Source organism: Haplochromis burtoni, unplaced genomic scaffold (genome assembly GCF_018398535.1).
Source record: "Haplochromis burtoni strain Fernald_Lab_line unplaced genomic scaffold, NCSU_Asbu1 Contig_6, whole genome shotgun sequence".
NCBI classification, from domain to species: Eukaryota; Metazoa; Chordata; class Actinopteri; order Cichliformes; family Cichlidae; genus Haplochromis; species Haplochromis burtoni.
Genome location: NW_024582367.1, coordinates 195,325 through 218,862, shown reverse-complemented (window position 1 = coordinate 218,862; position 23,538 = coordinate 195,325). Strand labels below are relative to the sequence as shown.

Here is a 23,538-nt window from a genome sequence, read left to right as displayed (position 1 = left end):
GCTTTGTGAAACCGAAAAACCAGCGTTTTCGTTAACTCAGGGTATACTTACTCAGTTTTTCCACTAAACCGGCTTCCTGAAACAGGGCCCAGCTGGTGAGACATAAAACCAAAGAATTATCTGGAGCTGTTGTGTTTACACTTTATTTATTAATGTTTTTCTACCACAGCAGAGAAAAAGTGAGCGAAGGAAAGGGAAACCATCCAAGTAGAAAAGAATGGCCGAGGGAGACTCGGTTACAGACACCAAGGATGAGCATTCCTGTCACATTTCCCTGAAGTCCTCCTTGTCCTTGTCCTGCAGACGAGTCTGCAGTCATAAAAAGCCGTAGCACACCTTTTACAAACAAACAATGCTCCTGCCTTATCTGTGCCCTCTGATAACTTTTTATTTTTATTTTTTTAATTAAAATTGTTTAAAATTGTATTTGATTTGAGTTTTTTCTGATAAATAATCATGCAGCATTACAGTTTTGCTCACATCATGTTTTTCTGACTACGGTATTATTAGAAAAATGTAGACTTTTTAAAAAAATAATAAATAAAAATTTGGGGTGACAGTTGAACTTGTCTGTTTCAGTGTCTTCTGCCGAAGTCCAGCAGCTGTTTGTAGTTAAAGAAGAAATTCCTCCTGAATGGTCTCCCAGTTTGGACCAGCAGGATCGAGAGCTGCTCCACATAAAGGAGGAAGAGGAAGAAATCTGGACCAGTCATGAGGGAGGACCGCATAATGGGCAGGAGGAGGCTGAAATCACAGGTGTCCTGTTCACTGCTGTTCCTGTGAAGAGTGAAGATGATGAAGAGAAACCTGAGTCTTCAGATATTCATCAGAGCCAAACTGGAAACTGCACAGAGGCAGAATCTCCGAGCAGCTGCTCAGCTGAAAAGATAAAAGCTGAAGCTGGTGCAGAGGACTGTGGAGGACCAGAATCAACCAATGGCACAGACTTAAAAAGTAATTTACAACCAAAAACTGATGAAAAAACTTCAGACTCCTCTGAGACAGAAGTCAGTAATAATGACGATGAAGATTGGCAGGAACCTTTGTCAGATTATGCACCTGAAACTGAAGACAGTGATAACAGCTGGAAGGAGAGCAGTGCACTCGGGAGTGAAGTTTGTGATGGAAAATGTAGCCAGTCTGAAAATCTAAAGGGACACAGGAGAGGTCATACAGGACAGAAGGCATTTTGTTGTGGCGTTTGTGGTAAAAGATTCACCCGACAAGGGGATCTAAAGAGACACCTGAGGGTCCACACGGGAGAGAAGCCATTTGATTGCAGTTTTTGTGGCAAAAGATTTAAACAGCAGGGGGTTCTTAAGAGTCATATGAGAATTCACACTGGAGAAAAGCCCTTTGCTTGCGATGTTTGCGGAAAAAGATTTATCCATCAGTCAAATCTCAAGTCACACACCAGAGTTCACACGGGAGAGAAACCATTTAGTTGTAGCATTTGTGGTAAACATTTTACAGAACAGGGGAGTTTGAAGAGGCACAGAGGAATCCACACAGGACAGAAGCCCTTTGGATGTGGCATTTGTGGGAAAACATTTAGCCGGAAGACACATTTTAATATACACATGACCGTCCACACGGGAGAAAAACCATTTGACTGTGGATTTTGTGGTAAAAAGTTTAGCCAGAAGACACACTTTAAGATCCACATCAGAGTCCACACTGGAGAGAAGCCCTTCAGTTGTGATGCCTGTGGAAAAAAATTTAGACTTCAGTACAACCTTAAAAGACACATGAGAGTCCACTCAGGAGAAAAACCATTTGGTTGTGATGTTTGTGGTGAAAGATTTACAGAGCAGGGGAGTCTTAAACGGCACAGCGGAGTTCACACTGGAGAGAAACCATTTTGCTGTGACGACTGTGGTAAAACATTCAGTCGAAATACGCATCTTAAGAGACACATGCGGGTCCACACGGGAGAGAGGCCTTTTGGTTGTGACATTTGTGGTGAAAAATTTACCGAGCAGGGGGTTCTGAAGAGTCACATGAGAGTTCACACAGGAGAGAAGCCATTCGGGTGTGACGTTTGTGGGAAGAGATTTAGACATCAGTATACACTTAAAAGACACACGGGTGTTCACACAGGGGAGAAACCGTTCTCCTGTGGTGTTTGTGGCGAAAGATTTACGAGACAGGGGAATCTAAAGAGACACATGCGTATTCACACATAATAATCTGCACTTCCATGCTTGTAAAATCAGCAACTGTATCAGTAAGAAGTACGTGATTTCATCGTATTTGTAAACTTTTTTATGTGTGTATTTTAAAGTTTATAATAAAAAAAGAACTTACCCAGGATGGTGGGTATTTATGATGCTTTGCTTCAGATGATATCTGATTATTCTGTGATGTTATTTTTTTATGCTGTGAGCTGTCAGTCATTCACAAACTGAGACTACCTATATTACAGGTGTCAAACTCAAAGATCTGGAGCCAACTCTACCTCTTTGCACATTTGATTCTGATTTGTATGTTTTTAAAATTATTGTGTTGAATGTTTCTTTTCCCTGCAGAAACGTCTCAGGTTCTTTTTCAACCCCTTTTCTGATTTATAAATTATTACATCATGAAGAAAGGTGAAGAAATGGCCATAAACAGCTGCAGTGTTTTCAGTTATGGAGAGGCCATATAGAGGGGTCATAGTAAGTGACCCCAGCTTTTGTGCTGTTATTTGCACTTCTACAGAAAATGTCTCTCCTGCTTTGTAGAATTTCAACTTTAAGACATATTTTAGCACTTTTATAGCTGTGGCTACATTTCTCTAAGTGTATTGTGGGTCTATGGCTGTACTTATGCTTGCTGGTTCATGGTGTGGTTTAAAATAGGTTGTTTATGTTTCAATTTGTTGTGTGACCTGTAAAGGTGGCCCATATACAGGTTTAATAATGATGTGGAATTACTTGTTGCAGTATTATTTTAGATCTAAATCTAATGGGTCTTACTGAACAGTTTAGTTGATAACCTCTTTTCTGTGGACATACCTTGTGTGAGTGCAACCCATGCCCAACTGCACATCACTGACAGTATGAATATCTTCTCAGTTTGTTTTTCAAAGTGAGCTGAGCCAAATACCTCCACCTGAGGCACAGGTGAGAACACATATATTTACATTTTAGGTTTAGGAATCATGTAAACAGTGTCCATTGGTGTAAAAAGTTTAATATATTGGATAAGAAATAAAACATGTTATCACCACAGCAGAGAACTTCTGAAAAAAATGTTTAGACAGTGTTGTAGATGATTCCATTAAAAATGCATCAGCAGAGCAAACAAACACTATACCCACACAGAGACTACAGATCGTCACCATATTAGGTGTTCTTCAAGTCTTTTATGGTCTCTGGCAATATCCAGTTTTTCATATTTAGCCAAAAACATTTGGACACAGGACCTGAGAGAAAAAACATGTCCTGGTTTCAGCAGCCTGTTCTCCTTTGTTCTCCCTTGTTCCTCTTTCCCCCTCTCTCTCTGTCTTGCTCTCAGGTGGAGTAGGGGCAGTGCCTTGGCTCACTGTACCACCCGTGGGTGGAGCTGCCCTACTTTCTGGTCCAGCCTGCACATCTGCTTCCCATTTTCTCATCACCCCTCTGGAATAAAAGCCCAGCTGAAACATTCACTCTTTGCCTCTCAGGTTTCCAAACCTTATTACTTGTTGGTAAGTGGTTCCTAGTTCTCCAGTCCAGTACTCATACTGGAATACTCACTTGTCCTCCCACACTCCACCCCTTCTGCCCTCCAGAACCATCATCTGCCTTCCCCATCAGTACATCTAAATTAATCTAATCAGTCAGCAGATACTGGTTTAAGGACCCCCTACTTCCCTGTCCAGTTCTCCTAGAGTGACGATCTGTCTCCTGGAGTCTCCTCCACGCTGGGAGACACAGCAAACCTTCTAGCACTGCTACATATTCATGTGCCATCCTGGAGGATTTGGACTAGCTGTGCAACCTCTCTAGGGTCCAAATATCGCCTCAAGCTACCAGTAGTGACACTGATCCTAGCCAAATGCAAAACTATTGAAAAAAATAGTCAGAAAAAATGAGAGTGGCCTCCACCTGTAACACCATAACTGTTTGGGGGGTTGTCTCATCATTGCCCCTCTATATCCCAGATGTTTAACTGATTAATTAATTCTATACTCCGATTAAAAAGTGCTCTTTTAAGTTTTTAGGACAGTGTATTATGTGTCTGCCTGTGTTGTATACAGTATTCGTAGCTCTTGAAAATGAGACACTGAGCTCAATGTGATTGTCTGTTTAAATAAAGGATTTAAAAATAAATCAACCAACCAACCAACCAAATAAATAAATAAATAAATAAATAAATAAATAAATAAATAAATAAATAAATAAATAAATATCATGATGTTTATTTCAAATTAATTACTCTTAAGAAACCAAATGATCAACTTTCCAAGGGAGGCTCAAAGCCACAACTGGATTTATCTAAGATTCAATATGAAACCTAACCCTTTCATTTAAGACAGAATTTTGTTGTAATGAAATTAACATACAGAAATTAAAAGTGCAAAAGATAAGCTAACGATAAGCTAATTTATATATCTAGAAAAATAAATGTTAACATAAATAAATGTTAAATGCCAGAAGTGATGCCAGAAGACATTTTTAAACAGACTTCTTTCCTGCGAAAAACACTTTTGACCTATGGTTCTATTTATTTCTTTTTTTAGAAGCCATAAAATTATTTTTAGAGTTAGAAAAGTTTTGTATCTAATTTGTGGATACAAAACTTTAAAGGAAATATCACGAGGTTGGTTACAAAGTACTCCTGTCAGGTACAATGAATTTTAATTTTCTCAGTGAAGTCCCACGCTGTGACAGGATTCATAAATCTGCAGGTTTCCCCACAGCTGTGATTTTTTGTAAATCTCGTGGTCGCTGCGGTGACCTGGGATAAAGGTGCCCGAGCGGATGCCTGCTCAGAAAACGCAGGAGACACGTCAACAAATCTTCCCCCAAAAAAGAAGTCAAGGAGAGTGGACGCCCTGTTAGAGTCCGTGTCTGTGACACATTCATGCATCAGGTCCGGACAGACATGCAAACATCGCGTCTGTGTTCGGAAGTCGATTCCGCGCAGGCCTGGTTCGTCTGAAAGGAGCCCACAGTTTGTTTTAAAGAAGAGGATAGCCGCTGACAGCATGGACGAAGTGGATTATCTGCAGCAGTACGCCGCTGACAGCCTGCCGTTTGAAGAAAAACCAGAGATCAAACCGCTCGGACTCCATCAGCTGCTGGATGCTGATATTAACCGAGCCGATGGTGAGAATAATCTCAGATTTTATTTGGAGAAAACCGCTAACTAGCTGCTAGCTCGCCGTGGGGCTGGATAAATTTGGTTTTAATCTAAGATGTTTGATATGAAGACACAATCAGGTCCTTAACGGGTCTTTCAAATGATTTAAAAACAGCCTGAGATGGATAGCAACCGATATTACACCGTGTCGTTTATTTATTGAACAAAAATCTGAACCCAAATGAAGAAACAGTTTGTGGACAACTAAATGCACTCCATGATTCAGCCGCTGCAAAACCACCTTTAGCAGAAATAACTTGAAGTCGCTGTTGTGTGACTTCGGAGGAATTTTTGGCCCACTCTCCTTCAGGGCATTGCCTCAGCTCATTGAGGTTTGCGGCATTCATGTATGCACAGCTCTCTCTTAAGGTCCCGCCGCAGCATTTCAGTCAGTCTGAAGTCTGGACTTTGATCGGGCCATTGCAACATGTCCATTCTTCCCTTTTTCAGCATTTCTGTTGCAGATTTTCTGCTGTGCTTGGCATCGTTGTCCTGTTGCATGACCCAGTTTACACCAAGCTTTAGCTGTCAGACAGATGGCCTCACATTTGACTCCTGGCTGCAGCCTACTGAGCAGTAAGGATGTGCCCAGTTTTTCATGCATTGCTTCTGTGCATGCATAAAGAGTCTGTAGTGTGGGGTGTTTATTACCAAGAACATTAAATAAGCCAAATAATTATAGTTGGTTCTCACAACAAGAGAAAGTGATAACAGTGTCAAACCTGAATATAATACATTTAAATGAGCAACAGCCTCAAAGTATCACTTCTGTGATGTGCAGCTGTTGCATGAGAAATAAGTTTTTTGCCATGTTTTGCTCTGTTGACTTATTTGCAGTGCTAGGGTGGCCTATACACAGGTGTGTGGTGTCGATGCATCGTTACAGGGACCCCAAATATCAATATTTTATGAAATTAATTAAAATACTTGTTAAACATGCATTAAATTGGCTCAACTGAAAAACCATCCAACACTGGACCCTTAACTTGACAGATCTACCTCGTACTTCAGGGTAAGCTAATCGTTCAGTCACATGAGTACAAATTAGACAGCAACCTCCTTACATCTACAAAAATAGTGATTGTGTTTTGTATTTTTCACATTCTGCATATTCTGGTTGCCCAGAGCTTGAAGTTGTTGCACTCATGACCACTTAGTCTGATTGGAGGAAACCTTTCTGCAAACAGTTGCAGTCTGACTTGGACTTGAGTCCACAGACATGTGATTCTTGACAATTTATTACATGCAATTGCATATAATTGCCAACCTGACTCCATTTAGCTGCAGACTAATTAATAATTGAAGCGAGATAAACTTTGTCTTATTAGATAAAACTGATATTGACGAAGTTTAACTTTGGCGACATAATTTGCAGTTAAAAAAGGCGATGAATTGAAATATGTTGTTGCAGTACTCGGCATATCGCAAAATATAAAAAATTCAAATGTTGTTTTATTGTGAAAATACAGCATTGTGGAGTGTCTGCTGGTGATTGCCACATCTACTTATTTCTGTTAATATTTTGATATTCTTTCTATATACCTACCACGTGTTCCTCTTGCATCTCTGACTGACATGACTATGGTTTTAAGTCTTCTCAAGCCGGCTAACATACAGAAATCCAGGTTATGCAGAACTTGTTTTATAATACGCCTGACTGTATTCGCAGCTTAAACATATCAGGGCATAATAAAAACCCGTGTGCTCCTTAGCAGGTGTTCAGTCTATGTCTGACGTGAACAGCAACACGTGACGTAGTCCACAGTTTCAGAAACTTAGCCTACATTTAGAAGCACTATGTGGAAAAACTGCCTCCACAGCAGTTGCGACGTAGCATCCAGGAGTCAAACGTGAGGTCACCTGTCTAACAGCTGAAGTTTGGCCTGAACTGGGTTATATAACAGGACAGTGATTCCAAGCACAGCAGCAAATCTGCAACAGACTGGCTGGAAAAGGGGGCAGAAAGGTGTTGCAATGGCCTAGTTGAAGTCCAGGCTTCAGCTTGATTGAAATGATGTAGTGGGACCTTAAGAGAGCTGTGCATAAATGAATTCCTGCAAACCTCAATGATCTGAAGCAACACAGTAAAGAGGAGTGGGCGAGAATTCCTCCACAACAGTGTGAGCCTGATAAAGTCATACAGAACATGATTACTTAAAGTTAGCGCTGCCATACATGCTTCTACGAGCACAGGCTTTTATCGGGTTGTTAAACCAACACAGGGTTTGGCAAACCAGCCACGAACATGTTCACATAATGGAGCCTTTGTGTGCCGTGCATGACAAAACGCAAACACAGACATGTCTACAGCAGAGCAGCGCATTTCACAAAGAGCAAACTAACATTAGAAAATGGAAGAAGAGGTTGAACACGTAATACACCTCACACACACTGTGTGTAGTATTAAAAAGCACTGTTCATAGTGAGTACACGTTAGTGTGCTGTGGGTTTGTAAGATCTTTAAAGTTATATTCAGTCTGTTTAACGCCTTTTATTCTGAAGCAATGTGTCAAATAAGAACCTTCTTGCTTCCATAGGAGGCCATAAGTCAAATATGAGCCCATTTGTGTGATGGCTTAAAGCTTGGCTGAAACTGGGTCATGTGGTAGGACAAAAGAAAATCTGCAGTGGAATGGCTGTTGCAATGGTTTAGTCAAAGTCCATGTGTGTCTGCAGCAAAGCAGAGTATTTCACAATGAAGAGCAAACTGTATTAGGGAAAAAGTAGGAAGAGGTTAGATGCAACACAGATCACAGTGTGTAAGTGTGATGGGAAAAGCACAGTTATTAATCTGTGCATGCTTTGCGTGGTCACCAGTTCTGGAAAAAAAATTGTATTCATTCAACAGCTGAGAGGAAAGCTGGCAAAAATGCTGACCGTGCAAGTTATTAGACTCATTAGTATCTCAGTCGAGTCCGGACTGGGCTGAAGACTCTCCTCTTTAGGCTGCAGAGTCCGTGCTTTCATAAAGGAATCTCAAGTTTCGGTCCATCTGACCACAGAACAGTTTTCCACTTTGCTTCCGTCCAGTTTAAAGAGAAGACTTTGGCCTTTCTGGGTCCTGTTCACATGTGCCTCCTTCTTTACATGATGGAGCTTTGACCTGCAAGTGCGGATTGCACCGTGAGCTGTGTTCAGACGGTGATTTCTTGAAGTGTTCCTGAGCTCATGCACTGACTTCCATGGCAAAATTTCCTTTTAATTCAGTGCCGCCTGAGGGCATGAAGATTACGAGCACCCAATATAGATTTTCAGACTCTCCGTTGTGCACAGAGATGTTCAAATTCTCCAAAAGTTTACATTCTTCTAAAAAAAGTTCCAAAGTTTGCAGCTTAGTAAACCTCTGCCCATCTTTACTTCTGAAAAACTCTGCTTCTCTAAGATGTTCTTTTTGTAACCAATCATGTTACTAACCTGCTCCCACTGGGTTACAAAAAAGAAATATGGTTGAATTATGTTTCTTATTTGCATTTTAAATAACATTCAAACCTTTTTGGAATTAAGTTTTTAAAATTTCAAGAAATAAAAGTTCTATGTTAGGATTAGATCACCATATTGAGTCTTATAGAAGAATTAATTAGATTTAAAGTTTAAAGAAAAACAAGAAACTATATTTCTTTGGTCATCAGGGAAAAACAAAGCTTAAGTTGGTTTTACAATCTTCAGACTGAGGCCCATCTGAGATCATCTGTTCATCTGAGAAACAGCACTGTTTTCCAGTTGGTGGTGGTTTTGTATGTCCCATATCTTGACCGTAACCTTCTGTGGAGGTTAGGTCTGCAGTAAGTTTTTATGTAACCTGGTAAAAAGCTAAACTTGAAATTAGCTTGTAGTTCAGACTTTGTTGTAGAAAAATAAGTCTTGGCAGACTAGCCGTGTGGAGCAAACTGGAGCTTCTCATTGTTTAAACCACCATGTCAGAAGATGTAGATCTATGTTTGTGGAACAGATGTTACTCAGCTTCAGATTGCCCTGAATTAAGCAGAGAAAATGACTGAAATTACTGAAAGTGGCACAGGATCTCTCTGATGCATTTCTTTTAAAACCTGGAAGGATATAGTGGTGAACAATCTTCTCCAAAAAAATCTTGAATGATCGTGACAGGAGATGACTGAAGCGTTTGAAGTCAGATTGGGGGGAAAAAAAAAAATCAACAGTGGAACTCTCGGCTGTGTTTTAATAGTTAAATAGCATTTCCACATGCACAATGGAAAGAGTATTCAAGGGATGGGGACTAAACAGCTGCTGAGCTTTAAGAAAACCACTAAAAAGGGCTTCAGTTTGGTAGAGAGCATACTGATTGAAAAAGGTCATGTGGTCTAAGTCCAGATTTACCTGATCCTGAGTGATGGCTACATCTGGTGGTGAAGAGAGGCTGATTAGTTGATGCACCTGTCATCGGCCCTTCTACTATATGCAACCAGCTGGGCAGTGTTAAGGTCTAAGCTTGCTTTAGTGGGTTAGTTCAGAAACAATGTGTTCAAACACTAAGGTCACCTGACTACCTAAATATTCTGAATGACCTTGTCATCGTTGAATGTTTTTGTTCCCTAATTGAACGTGCATGTTTAAAAATGACAGTGCCAGGGACCATGAAACGCCATCTTTACACGTGCAAGCAAAGGTATAATTTGCAAAAAACCCCAGCTGCTACTATTGTTCTAGCAAGATATTAACTCAAATGGTTTTTAATATAAGATAGGCAATGATCATTACATTACAGTAATGTTTATAATTACTAAAACAGTATTAAATGATCCTCACCCATAGAAATGTGTATACTTGTAAATGTGATGTGTATTTTTAGTTGAAAAACTGGTGACTGGTAAATCTTGATATACTCTATTCCTAACATCATACTTTGCTGTGCAGTATAATTGGACCAGTTTGTCTGGCTCACACTCTGGGCACCACTAGCTCACTTGGAACAGTTGATGGATGCAGTCTGAATACATAAACTGTCGGCTTTTCGTGAGCTCGATGTTCATGCCCAGCGTGAGCTGGAAGTAATGGCTGGTTATTGGACCCGTACAGTGTGTGTAGAGGAATTGCAGGATCTGGCTGCGCGGAGAGACTTATTAAGACTACGTCCACACGTACATGGGTATTTTTAAAACGCAGATTTTTCTGTGCGTTTGCACCTTTCGTCCACACGTAAACGGCGTTTTCGGTAACTGAAACCTGAGATTTCTAAAAACGCCTGCCAGGGTGGATATTTTTGAAAACTCTGTTTTTGCGTTTACGTGTGGACGAGGAAAACGGAGAAAACGCAGCGTCAAAGGTGTGTGCATTTTTTGACGTCACACTGTGCGCCACGTTTTTTTTCGGTGAAATGAATTTCTACAATGGCGGACTTAAACAAAATACTGTTACTGTTAATTTTACTCTCTGCAGTGTTTAAATGCTGACATACACACACAGCTACTGTCCCTCCACACATACCACTCAGTTCTGCTTCTATGCCCCAGCTTTGTTTACTTTTTCCCACCGAGGCTTCTAGACTTCTGATTGGCCAACATTTCTACACAGTTAGGAATATATCGCCACCTGTTGCTTTTACATGTTCCTAGAAGTGTTTTCCTTTAATTTTGCGTTTACGTGTGGATGGGATTTTTAAAAAAGACAACAACAAAAAAACGGAAAATCTCCATTTTCAAAAATACCCGTGTGCGTGTGGACGTAGCCTAAAACTCAGTGAATACGTGGTGTGAGTTAAAACACACTACAAGGATTTCAAACTGCTGAGGATGAGTGTCGGTGTATTTCAAATCGGTTATTGATGTAAACGTGTGTTTTATTGTTGCCTGCAGATATTCAGCAACTTGTGGTGATCAAAGAAGAGGCTCCATGGGACCAGCATTACTCGGAACACCTCCACATAAAGACGGAGCAGGAGGAACTGTGGGCCAGTCAGGAGGGAGAGCATCTTAATGGGTTCGAGGAGACTGAAATCACCGGGTTTCCATTCAATATTCTAGTAAAGAGTGAAGATGATGAAGAGAAACCTCATTTTTCACAGCTTCATAAAAGCCAAACTAAAGACTGCACGGTGGCTGAGCCTCCAAGCAGCAGCTTGACTAAATGGATTAAGATAGAAACTTACGGAGAGGACGGTAGATCACTAGAACTAGCCAGGAAACCTGATCCCAGTACTCATTTACAAACAAATATTGTTAAAGGGGCTTCTGACTCTTCAGAGACGGAGGTCAGTGATGAGGATTGGCAGGGCCCGTTGTCAGATTCTGGACCTGAAACTGAAGACAGTGAAAATGGAAAGCTCGAGTCGGGCGTTCCTAGTGAGGCGGGACATAACACTCCGAAAAAAAACTTTAGCTGCTCTGCGTGCGGTAAACATTTTGTCTACAAGCAGTCTCTTAAGAGGCACATCAGACGTAATTCAGAAAATGGTTCTTCAGGCTGTTTGGATAACATGAAATGTTTTAAACGGAAGCAAAGCATAGACTCGCACATCAAAATTTACACGGGAGAGAAACCGTTTGGCTGTGGGTTCTGTGGCAAAAGAGTTAAGTACCTGTACAATCTTAAATCACACATGAGGGTCCACACGGGAGAAAAGTTATTTGGCTGTGACATTTGTGGAAAAAGGTTTACACATCACCAGAATCTGAAGACGCATGTGACAATCCATTCAGGGGAGAAACCGTTTGTGTGCGATATTTGTGGCAAAAGAGCAAGGCATCAGAATAATCTAAAGATACACATGATAGCCCACACAGGAGAAAAACCGTTTGGGTGCGACGACTGCGGTAAAAGATTTAAACGGAAGACTCATCTGACGACGCACATGACCGTCCACACGGCAGAAAAGCCATTCGGCTGCGACGTGTGTGGTAAAAGATTTAACCGCAAATCCCATCTTAGGACGCACATGATCGTTCACACGGGGGAGAAACCGTACGGTTGCGATGTTTGTGGCAAGAAATTTAACCGAAAAACGCACCTGGAGTCTCACATCACGGTTCACACAGGAGAGAAACCGTTTGGTTGCGCCATTTGTGATCAAGGATTTACCCAGCAGGGAAGTTTAAATCGACACATGAGATTTCACTTGGGGTAGAAACGCGGTCACAGTCACGGAGTTTGGTCTGAAAGGGTCAAAGTGTCGCTGAAAGCCACAGCAGAGGCTCTGACTTGCAAGAATTATTGCTCTCTTCATCTGTGTCTACAGTTTCGAGACTATCTTTTTGTTTTTGTGATTAATCTTTGTTGGGATTCTTGACATTTTTATGTTACAAGTTAAGAATTGTGGCAGCACGGTGGCGCAGCAGTTACCACAGTGCTGCCCCACAGAAAGAAGCTCCTGGATTTGAACCCACTTCCCCTCTGGGGCACCCTGTGTGGATGCCCTTGGACTTCCTCAGGGTACCCCAGCTTTGTGCCACAGTCAGAGGACATGCTTGTTAGATAAATGGGTAACTCTAAATTTGCCTTAACTGTGAATGAGTGTGTCTGGTTGTCTGGACAGGCCCTGTACCCCTCTGTGGGAGCTGTTAGGGCTCCAGCCCCACAACCCTGCACTGGATTGGCAAGAGCAGTTAAAGTGATCGGCTGTAATGACATCATTTATGGATTCAGTCATCTCCTGCGTTGGATGAGGCTCTGGTCTCTTTATCGTCCTGCAGTGCTTTTTGTTTGTTTGTTTGTTTGTTTGTTTTGTAGGTGTCCCAAAACTATTTACTGGCCATTCTTGGCCCCTGCGTCATGAAACACGACTTTAAATAAAACTTTAAAAAAACCTGTGGCTCACATTGTCCCGGAGCCCGCAGAAGACACTCTCTTTTGAGCTGATGTAAGACTTCAGTGTGGAGCATTAACAAGTATTCTGTTGTTGTGGATGGTTTGTCTCTTCCTGCCATATGATGGCATTTGTCTCTGCCTGTCAGGGACGTTCAGCACGAACTGTTACTGTGAGCAGCCAAACAAACGTTGTCTACGCTGGGAGAATTTGGATTATTGTTAACGTGCCTCCGATTTTGTTTGCTTTCTCTGAGCATTTGGAGCGAGAAATGCCGACTGAAGTCAGACTCATCAAGCGGATGGTTTACAAGGTGCAGCGCTCCACCAGCTGGAAAGCTTAAGGCAGTCAACAAAGTTTGACCACAAAATTAATTCTGTTTTGTACGTTTGTCTCCAGCTGTCACAGCTGCACTGATTCAGCACTTGTATCTCCTAATCCAGCCGTTATTTTTCATTTATTCATCGTTATTTATAATTATTAATCTTTTTTTTATTTTGATTAACCTAATGATCATTGGAGAAAAATGTTTCCCTCTGTGCCGATTTTGTTTGAGATAATTGACTGAAGCATTTTGTGTGTTATGAATTTGGGAGAACATTCATGGATCTATAATCCTGAAAATTTCAATAATTTCCTAAATGATGATCAAAACTAAATGTAACATTTTGGCTGAAGATGATGAATTGAAAAATATTAATTTAATGTTTGTATTTATTGGATTCCTTAATTGAATTTCGGTGAAAGTTACCTAATTAGTATTTGAAATTATTTTTAGGGGAAAATTTACACTTAAAAAAAAGAGATAATGAAGGATTTATTTTTTAATTAATTTTGAGTTTGAACCAACATGTAGCGTCATTAGTAGCCTTGCACTTTACGTTTTTTCCACATTTTCAGCCTCAAGCTTTGAGTTTTGACTTGATCACCACTTTGGTTTGTCCAGCAGATGGCAACAGTGTGACAAAAAAAGAGATGCAAGGCTGGCACTCAGTTTGCTGTTGTATACTTGTGTTGTTCATGCATCTTTAGTTATTAATCAAGTCAAGACAATAGCTTGTTTATTATAAATTTGAAAGAATGACAGTGTTACATTAAAGTGTGTAAATCAAAATAAACCCTTTTCCCACCAAGTCCAGTGTTGCTTTCATTTTCTCGATTGTTGAACTTGTTGAGAAAACCGAGATGAAGCTAAGCTCCTGTTGTGCAAAGCATTTGATAAGAAATGCAGCAGTGTGCATTTACAGCGTGTTTTAAAAACAGATTCTAATGTTTGCACACAAAATGATTCATAACTGGTTCTTTGTCTTTGCCTTCCAAGATTAATTTTTCTCAGTCCAAACCTGTTAGTTTCTTAGACACTGATTCGGTAACGAGCATCCTCGCACTCCTTCAGTATCTGTTCTGTCCTCCTGCTCTCTCGCACACTCTGTCCTAACATGACGTGACATCAGAAATCATCTTCATGACTCACATATTAGCAGCTTCTCAAATTATTACACAAGCCACTGTTAATGCATGGCTGCCAAATAGAGAGAGACACACACACACCTGTGTTATTGATGTCGTGCTCTGTGAGTGAAGCATCAACTTTCTTCATCTGTGGCTGAAAATCCTCTAACGCTCAGTGATTAACACGTTTTCCTTTCTGTTTATTCTGTGCAGAAACCAAAGTGCAAAGAGGACGCGTCACAGTTTCAGAGAGGGATTGTAAAAGCAGATGGTTCCTGTATTTCTCTGCCGTGCACAGTAAATAAGGACATTTTCCAAAATATTACAATATTACTTTAATTTTCTTTCAGCATTTTCATTCAATCATTTCTTTATTGTTCCTTCTTTCTATTTTTCCAGTCTGGTTTCCTTCCCTTCTTATCTTCTGTTTTTACTTCAGTTCTTTATTGTTTTTCTTCAATTCTGTTTTCTCGTCAGAAGGGAAATGTGGTTTTTACAAGCTGCCAATTACAACTTTCAATAAAAGATTTTACACAAATATCAACTTTATAAAAAGCCGTTGCACTCCAAACTGCGTGCGCCCTGTAATCATCTCAGACTTGAAACAGTCGAACAAGCTGATGCTCGGAGTAATGCGATTATATTATAAAGATGACGATGTGTTTAATAAGATTAATTAAATAGAAGGAATAAATATTGTGAGCCAACCTCTGAAGCTCAGTAATGAAAACATTATATCTTATTAGTGTGTGAAAACAACGCTTCATAGCTTCACAGGGAGTTTTAAAAACTGAGCTTTCCTGCAAACGACTTCTGGCTGCAGCAGTGTTTATCTTCACAAGAAAGGAAATAAGCTCATCTTCCAGAATGTCGCACTATTACTTACAAATTCTTCTTTATTTCTTCGTCTCTTTCCAGTTCGCTTCCTGCTTTTATTCGTTTCTCGTATCCATTCTGGGGTCCTGGATGTATTTCTATGCTTCAGGCCTTATTTATATATTATTTATATTCTTTGTTCTGCTTTTCTAACATTTGAATCTTTTCATGTTATCTGTAGGATCAGAGGAATGAAGCTGTCACATAATATGCACTCACTGGACAGTTCAAAGGTACAGGGTGCTGGTACCAGGTTGGATGCCTTTTTACCTTCAGAATGTTTTAATTCCCTGTGCCACAGATTCGAAAAGTTGCTGGAAACGTTCCTTAACACACCGTTGCTGCAGATTTGTCGGCTCCATGTCGAAGATGGAGGCCATGTGAGTACAGTGAACTAACTGCGAAGCTCAAGAACCCAGCTGTGGTGTTTAAACGATGCTCAGCTGGTACTAAAGGGCCCAAAGTGTGTCAAGAACATATCCCCTACACTTGCCAAGGCAGGATGAATCGGTGGTTTCATGCTTTCCAAGTTCTCACCCGTTCATCCAAATGCTGCAGCAAAAATCAAGATTCATTAAACTGGGTAACATTGATGAGTGTGTGTGAGCTGTAGCCTCAGTTTCTTGTTCTTATCTGACAGGAGTGACCTGGTGTGCTCTTCTGTAGCCCTTCAAGGCTTTGATATGTTGTGTATTCAGAAATGCTCTTCTGCATGCCCTGGCGTTGCCTTTCTATCAGCCTGATCTCCTCTGACTTCAGACATCAAGAAAGCATTTTCACCCAGAGAGCTCAGAGAAGAGAACGTCAGCAGGTCATCTTGAACATGTTTACATACCTGAGTATACTGAGTCACAACCATGTGATCAATTCATTGGATATTTGTGAGCGGCCATGAGGAAATAAGTAATCAAGTGTTCTTTATTGTTTTTGTCTGGGCTAAGTTTTTGTTGCCAAATAGCTGTAACAAAGCTCCAAATCAGAACTCAAAAATCTGTTATAACATATCTGAAGAGATCTGAATCATAGCTGTGAACATAATGGCCTGTGGCCATCAAGACTTCCTAAAATAGCCTTTTTGAATCTTTTATTAATTTAACCTGCTAGTGAAAAACAAAATGGGCCTAATTCCCGATCAGTGTGTGGCCAGTCAGTTAGTCTCTTGTCTAATATAGAAAAGATTACTAGTAGCTGAGTTACTGAGTAGCTGTTGAAGAGTCCAAAGTTTTAAACCACAAATGTGAACTCTTGCAAGCTGAATACAGATTTTTGCATCAGTAAAACTTTATTATCTCCTGCCATAATACTCAGACCGGCCATCCTGGCATCAACCTCCATGCTGAGGTTAAGTCACTTTTCTTCTCCATTCTGATGTTCAGTTTGAGCTTCAGCCGGTCACCTTGACCACATCTATGTGCCCAAATTTACTGAGTTTCAGCCATAATTGGCTGATTAGATGTTTGCATGAATGGATGGTTAAACAGGTGTACCTAATGAAGTGCATGTGAGTGTAGATCAGAAAGCCCCCTGAAGCAGGTTTGGGAATAATTTCTTTTGCTTTTTGCTTCCTTTTTCAGCTTGTTGTAACTCTCAGTCATAGACGGTAATCCCATCGCTAACTTTATATTTTGGAGAAAGCCAAAATAACCTTTTTTAATACAAAACATGAACAATTCCTTGTTCCTTTATTGCCATGACTCAGGAGAACAATTTCAGTTAAAAAACACAAATATTCTGAGTGCCTAGGGTTAAGGTTAGGATTAAGGCTGATGGCTGCAGAGGATTAAACTAAGTTTAGAAAAACAACTTTTAGACTTTTCTCCGAATACTTTTCCATTTTCGTCATTTGGCTTAAACTGGTGGAACATTTCTTCCTCCCCTGTCCTTGAAACTTTAAAAATGCTGATCAGTCACCCAACAAAAACGCCGGTAAGGACGTTTAGAGCTTAATTTTGAATCGCACTCTAACATGCAGCAATTTGTTTCTCATTTTTTTGGCATTGTTGCTGTTATTTCACGCTTTGATTTAGTTTAACCTCAATTACCTGGTTGGATGATTAGTCACAGTAAGATTACTCCTGCTGGATATTTCGAGTCCCTCTCTTAATAATGTGCTGATCTCAGAGTACTCATCGTCTCTGAAGTCATGACAGTAAATTTGGAAGCTTAACTTAAATCATGTGCATTCAGAGACTGTTTTCTAGAGACTGCAGGTTAGCATTGGCATGTGATTTATGTTGTGGAACAAGCTGTGCAAACAGCACAAATGGTGCAGCAGATGACGTGAAGGCGACCAGTGAAGCTGCTGCGGCGGCGCATGAAGCAGGGTATTGCTGCACTTCCACTGGTTGTTTCATCACTCCGCTCCCTCCCCAGTTTCACACCATCATTTACACATCAAGGCCTGGAGAAACAAGTTGTTTTCACTGTTTGCCTAAAGGTTATAAATACACAGCATAAATAAAACAGGACCATTCTGCAGTTCTAAGGAAACGGGACACATCTTGTTTACCACTCTAACAAATTAACACTGTGATTGGGGGAAAAAAAATGAGAACAACACTGACATATTGGAAATCGATACCAGTAACTGACTCTGCAGACCAGGCACAAGGTCCTATTTACCATCTCCAGCATGTCCTGTGTTACTCACCAGATTCAAGGTTTCCTGCTACAGACCCTCCCCCTCTTTCAATCTCATATATACGGGAAGGATGCAGCCACCGGTGGCCTTGCACCCGTCTTTCTCTCCTCGGCGGAGCCATTAAAGCCTTGGCGGCTGCTGCTGCTGCTGTGGCAGACATCTCTCCAGATGTACTGGAACAAGACTCCACGTTAGGCCTGTTGATGGGGTTGAACTGGAGGACAGACACCCTTTGGTGGAAATTAAACAGAAGCCAGCGTTGGCACAGAGCCTTAAGGTTATTCATAGTGTTGTGAATCTAGAGTTCATCAGTTTTATTTCTGCAGGGGAAACAAAAAAAGAGTACAAGATACAAATTTTAGTTTTAGCGTTTTTTCATTGCTCCATTCACTGCAGCATCACAGAAACACTGCTTTAATTAACAACTCTAAGCAAGTGCATGCACTCATTAATTGCTTTTTTAAAAATGTTTTTGAGTAGAGATATATCATTACTTATCATTTCAATTAAAGATCTTTGGCTTAGTCTCTCAAGGTTAGCTGTCAAATAAATAGCAGGACTAAAATCAAAGCTTCTGCCAGGACCTCAGAGTCTCTCAGTGTCTGGCACGAAGTCAGATGACACCAGAGAACCTTGATTAAATTTGTCAGACTACTTTTATATCCATATTTCTTTATATACTCTCAGAACTACACTCTCCCAACATTAATGCCTTAAATCTTGCTCCAGGATGTCGTGCAGTTTGGATTCAAAACGTCCTGAGATGAATACTTACAGTTCAGAGCTGGTACACGGTGCCTTAAAGAGCATCTCCGTGCCAAGCACTAGACCAGTGCCAGGTTGGCATATTAGGTGGATGTGAGAACACAAAATAAAATGAAATAATACCTCTACATCTTCATGAAGGTCATATGAAAGTATATTCACTAGAGATGTAAAACACTTTTTTGTGTTTCACATTTAAGAATTCCTCCTAAAAAGAAAGGAAAGTTGCTCACATATCCAACAACCTCCTTACATAGTTGAGTTGAGCATAATATCCCCAAAGCTGCACAGTGTGATGGTTTTTGGTTTCTTTTCTAAGTGATTTAGTTTCTAATCCTTTTCAGTCCTGATAGTTTCCCTTCTGCTCTTTGTTAGCCTTCCCTATAGACTGTAAATAAAAGATGGTCTGAAAACGTGAAGCCTATGGGGAAGTGCTGACAAACTGCTTTCTTTTTCATGGTCACCAGAGGGTAAATTCTCTAGCTGCAAGAAAACTCTGGGTTACAAAGAAGTTTATGGAAAAACTGCACTTAGCTCGTTGGATCTGTGACTTAACTGTAAACTCATTAAACATGCGCATGTTAGCAGTTAGCTAATAGAATATCTGTGAATATAGCCTTGCATGGAACATGAGAAGTGTGCCTGCATCAGCTGCATCTCTAAGTGTCTTCTGTTGTCCATTTAAAAGCTGTTTAAAGGTCTGTAATATTAAACTTTCTGAACTTGAAACTGCAATAAACTACTATTCTTTGGCTCATTGGAAAGTCGTGACAGACCTGTTTCTATGTGGTGAACTACCCCTAAAAACCTCACACCAGAGACAATTATTAAAGGCAGCTCATCTGCGGCTGTAATTCAAGTGAAAGTGGAAGTCTGTGAGACTCAGCTGTTTGAGAGAAATTTGTTCCAGGCTTTGATCAGAAATCACCGTTACAGTGATGATTTATTGAAGAAAGACGGGCCAGGCTCCCTGCCAGCATCTCAACAGGCAGGTAATCGGGTTTGTTGCCCGTTTGCCACACACTCATAAACAAGTGCTGCAGGCCACAGAAATGGGGCTCTGCAGAAGAAAGTATTGCACCACACAGTTATATAATACAGCTGTGTGAGCTAACATGTGCGTTAAATAACGTATGAGCAGCGAAGCATTCTGGGTGACTGCGTGCGCGCCACGAAGCAGATGATGTACAGCACGAAGGGTGGAGCTGGCTCTGATATTTATCAGGATCCCTTTAAAATTTTTGTCTGCTTACGTATTCTTTGGAGAAATTAATTATAGAAGAGAAACTGCCTACAGGCTTGATAAATCTTATTTTTTCCCTCAGTTTGATTCCTACAGGGTATCGATCCAGAGAATCTAAAATCAGATTCCTGCTCAGCCAGAATGCCTGAGCACATCTCGGATGTCTCTGACTGCTGCACGCTGCCTTTATTAGAAAAGCTAAATCTAGTCCTTCGGTAGAAATTTAAAAATATTTAGAATTCATACAACAAATCATCTGTGCTCTGCACTTTGCAGATAAAAGCAGCTGTGTAGCTCATCAGGATAAACAGAACCCATGATTACTTGTGGTTTAAAAGGCCTCAGCAGAACAGATGGAAATCACTGCTGCGAAGATGAAATCAGTTCCCCCAAATTACCAGGGTAGTTTTATTTTTGTATTTTCTTGAGTTAAGGCGCTGCGGTTATTTCCTGAGATGTTGTTCTGGCAACAGATGTTGTCAAGCTTTTGCACGTCATTGTTTTTAATGTTTGGAAGCACCGCTCCCAGCTGGCTTTGTAAGGGTCTGAGCTACTTTGATGTTCGTATGTGGACACTTTGTGCACTCTTATCAGAGGCTGCTTTTTCGTGCTTTTGGATTATGGGCAGTGTAAAAGAAGGACATACAGGGGGACTCAAAAGTGAAGTTGGCAGGGGCGACCCCTCTGGTTGCAAAGACTCGTCCTGTCGTAGAGTAAATGTCTGCCTTGCTCTTTGGAAACACTCCTTGGATGAGTTTATGGTCTTACACGTTAGTTTGAGGCCATACTGAATAAAGCATGAAGTTCATTTAATACATTTTGGTCCTTAGGATTCAGTATAAAGGATATTTTTACATGCAAACTAGTGAAGCGGCCTCCTGGTCCTCTTTCTGATCCTTGTTCATCATGTGCACTTTGAAAACACCAACATGGCTTCATAGTGCCACTTTACTAACAAATGGATCATGTCTGCATTCATACTTTTAAACCTCATTCTCCTCAGTTACGCTACAAAGGCGCTCGATGCTAGTAAATTTAATTAACGGATTAATTAATCTACACTGTGGGTGGAGGCCAAAGGAGTAAGAACATGGATGCAAGTGGATAAAAGGAGCTTTGTCAGGAGGGCGTCTGTGCTCACCCTTGGAGGGAGATGTGCTGCTCCTCTTCATCACTTAGGATGCCTCCTGGACACTTCCAAGTTGAGGTATTTTGGGTATGTCCAACCAGGAGGCGTTCATAGAGCATATTCAGGACATCCTGTAGAGATGATGTCTCTCAGCTGGGGAGAGGGAGGTCTGGGCACATCTAGGAATGCTGCCACTGTGTCCCACACCCAAATAAGCAGGACAAAATGAATGAAGCTTATTTTTTCCCATCTGGAAAGGAAACCTCATTGTAAGTCTTCAGGCAGACAGCTGAAGCATTTTGTTTCTGACTGACGTCCTGTGGCGTTTCATTCATGCTTTATTTACCCTGAAGGGCACAGTTGGTTACAGAGCTTGGGCTGCCAGCTTTAACCTTCTCATCAAAGAAAAGAGAAACTTTAAATACAGATATACAGCATCCAGTCCGGAGTAAGTGTTCTTTTGTGTTCTGCATCAGTTTCCACAGCGTTACCTCAGCTTTTAAGAAAAAGTGAATTTTGTTTTTATCCCCAGTGCAGACTGATAACGCAGCATGACGGCTGGACTTCATTGCACGATGGTAAATTGAAAACCCAAATCTTTCCACTCCTGTCACTCCCACTGCTCTTTTAAAAAAATTTTTGGCATGAAAAAAGTGTAATTAATCTCATTAAGATCCCTGAATTGGGTGTTGAAGGACTCATCCAGCGAGCCTCGGAGCCTAATTGAAATTGACTCCATAAAGGCTAATTCAGCTGAGGCGTCACATTTAGCAGACACACATTAGTGTGGTGCACTAGCACGGCAGAGTCGTGCATACAACCTCCTAATGATGTGTGAAAACACAAAGCTGTGTCCTGATGCTGTGTGTATAACAGTATTGTGCTGCACTGCCTGTGACTGAAAGTAAGTTGAATCACAGAGACATTTAACTCCTGCCAGCGATCCTGCAGGAAAACGGATCTAAAATGACAAAGAGACATTTTGTCTAACGTGTGCAGCCTGATATGCAGCCATGCTGGCAGGTCTCCAGCCCAGCAAACTAAATTATGACTAAGCAGCTGTCATTATTTATTCAGTTAACTGACTCACAGGTTCATTCGGGGGTGACAAACACAAGGCCCGGGGGCTACAATCAGCCAAAGATCTGCAATCTGACTCAGTGGATAGCTTTGGGAAATGTTTAGGAGCACATAAATTTTAGACCAAATTTTCATGTTTTACAATTTTTCGTACTGATAAACTGATATTTCTTTCATTTACTACAGAAGCGTTTCTTTATAATGTACAAAAATTGAGACATACTGTTGAAACTGCACATTGATGGCAAGAGGGAAATTCACTGGTCCTGCCCACTTAAGATAAACGTATGGCTACCCACGATGTAAAACGAGTTTAACATCCCTGGGTTAGTTTATAAATGTCAGGAAAGAGTGAGCCTGACCCTTAGCAGACACCTGAAATTATTGTTTTTCTATGTTTCAGTTTATTGTTGAGGTCAGTGTTTAGTGAGAGAAGGGAACAGGTGGAGAGAGCACGGAGAGGTGGAGGTATGCTCTGGAGAGGAATGAAAATCAGTTGAAGAAGACAGAATGCATGAATAAAGTCCATTATTCGTCCTCCCCTCCTTTATTCATTGTCCTCTGCTGGAGGTTTCTAACCTTGGGCGGAGCCTCTTGGAGCCACTGGTGTCATGTGCCACTGTGACACAAAATGAAAGCAGTAAATTTAAGTCAGAGTGATGAGTAATATACCAAAGTAACCACCTTCTATTAACAGTTTTAATTCATTTTTTATATAAATAAATGCATAAAACCATAACTGTACATACTTGTGAGTAATTTCAAAGTGAATTTGTGTTAATACTGCAGTACATCCACAGCCCACCAGTGGACCCCAGCCAACACTTCGGGAATCACTGCTCAGGTAAAATATCACCAACTTCAACCTCTGCTCAACATAAAGTAATGAAATAAAATTCACTAGCTGGGCCCACATCCTAATTTAAGTTTGACAGCGTTTTAGTAGGTAAAGGTGATGCTTTGACATGAATTGAGCTGCGGTTTGGGGAAGGCCTCGAAGGGGACTGGCGACAGCTCCCGGGCCTGGCAGATCCCCGTGCACTAAATAGAAATGGAAAAGTTAGAGAATGGAGAAGAAGGAGGGAGGGTGGGGCACGTAAACGAGAATGATCAGCTTGCAGAACTGGGGGAACCTATATAGATGACAGCCGGAAGGAGCGTGTTTGGAGGCGTGGTCCTGCTCCTGAAATTCTGATACATAATCTCCAATAAAACAGAGACAGCACCACCCTCAACACAGTGACCTCCGTCAGAACAAGAGTTTGACT

General features: G+C 40.9%; 1 protein-coding gene across 1 annotated transcript in view; it reads left to right on the top strand.

Moving 5' to 3' along the window:
- Positions 1-14,338, top strand: part of LOC102301769 (zinc finger protein 135) — a 25,622-nt gene extending 11,284 nt beyond the window's left edge. Inside the window, exons 2-4 of the mRNA XM_005913848.3 lie at positions 580-2,174; positions 4,895-5,294; positions 11,139-14,338. Of these exons, the coding sequence (XP_005913910.2) occupies positions 580-2,174; positions 4,895-5,294; positions 11,139-12,406 (3,263 nt within the window). The 3' untranslated portion in view covers positions 12,407-14,338. The remainder of the gene's footprint in view (positions 1-579; positions 2,175-4,894; positions 5,295-11,138) is intronic.
- Positions 14,339-23,538: the final 9,200 nt, after the last annotated feature.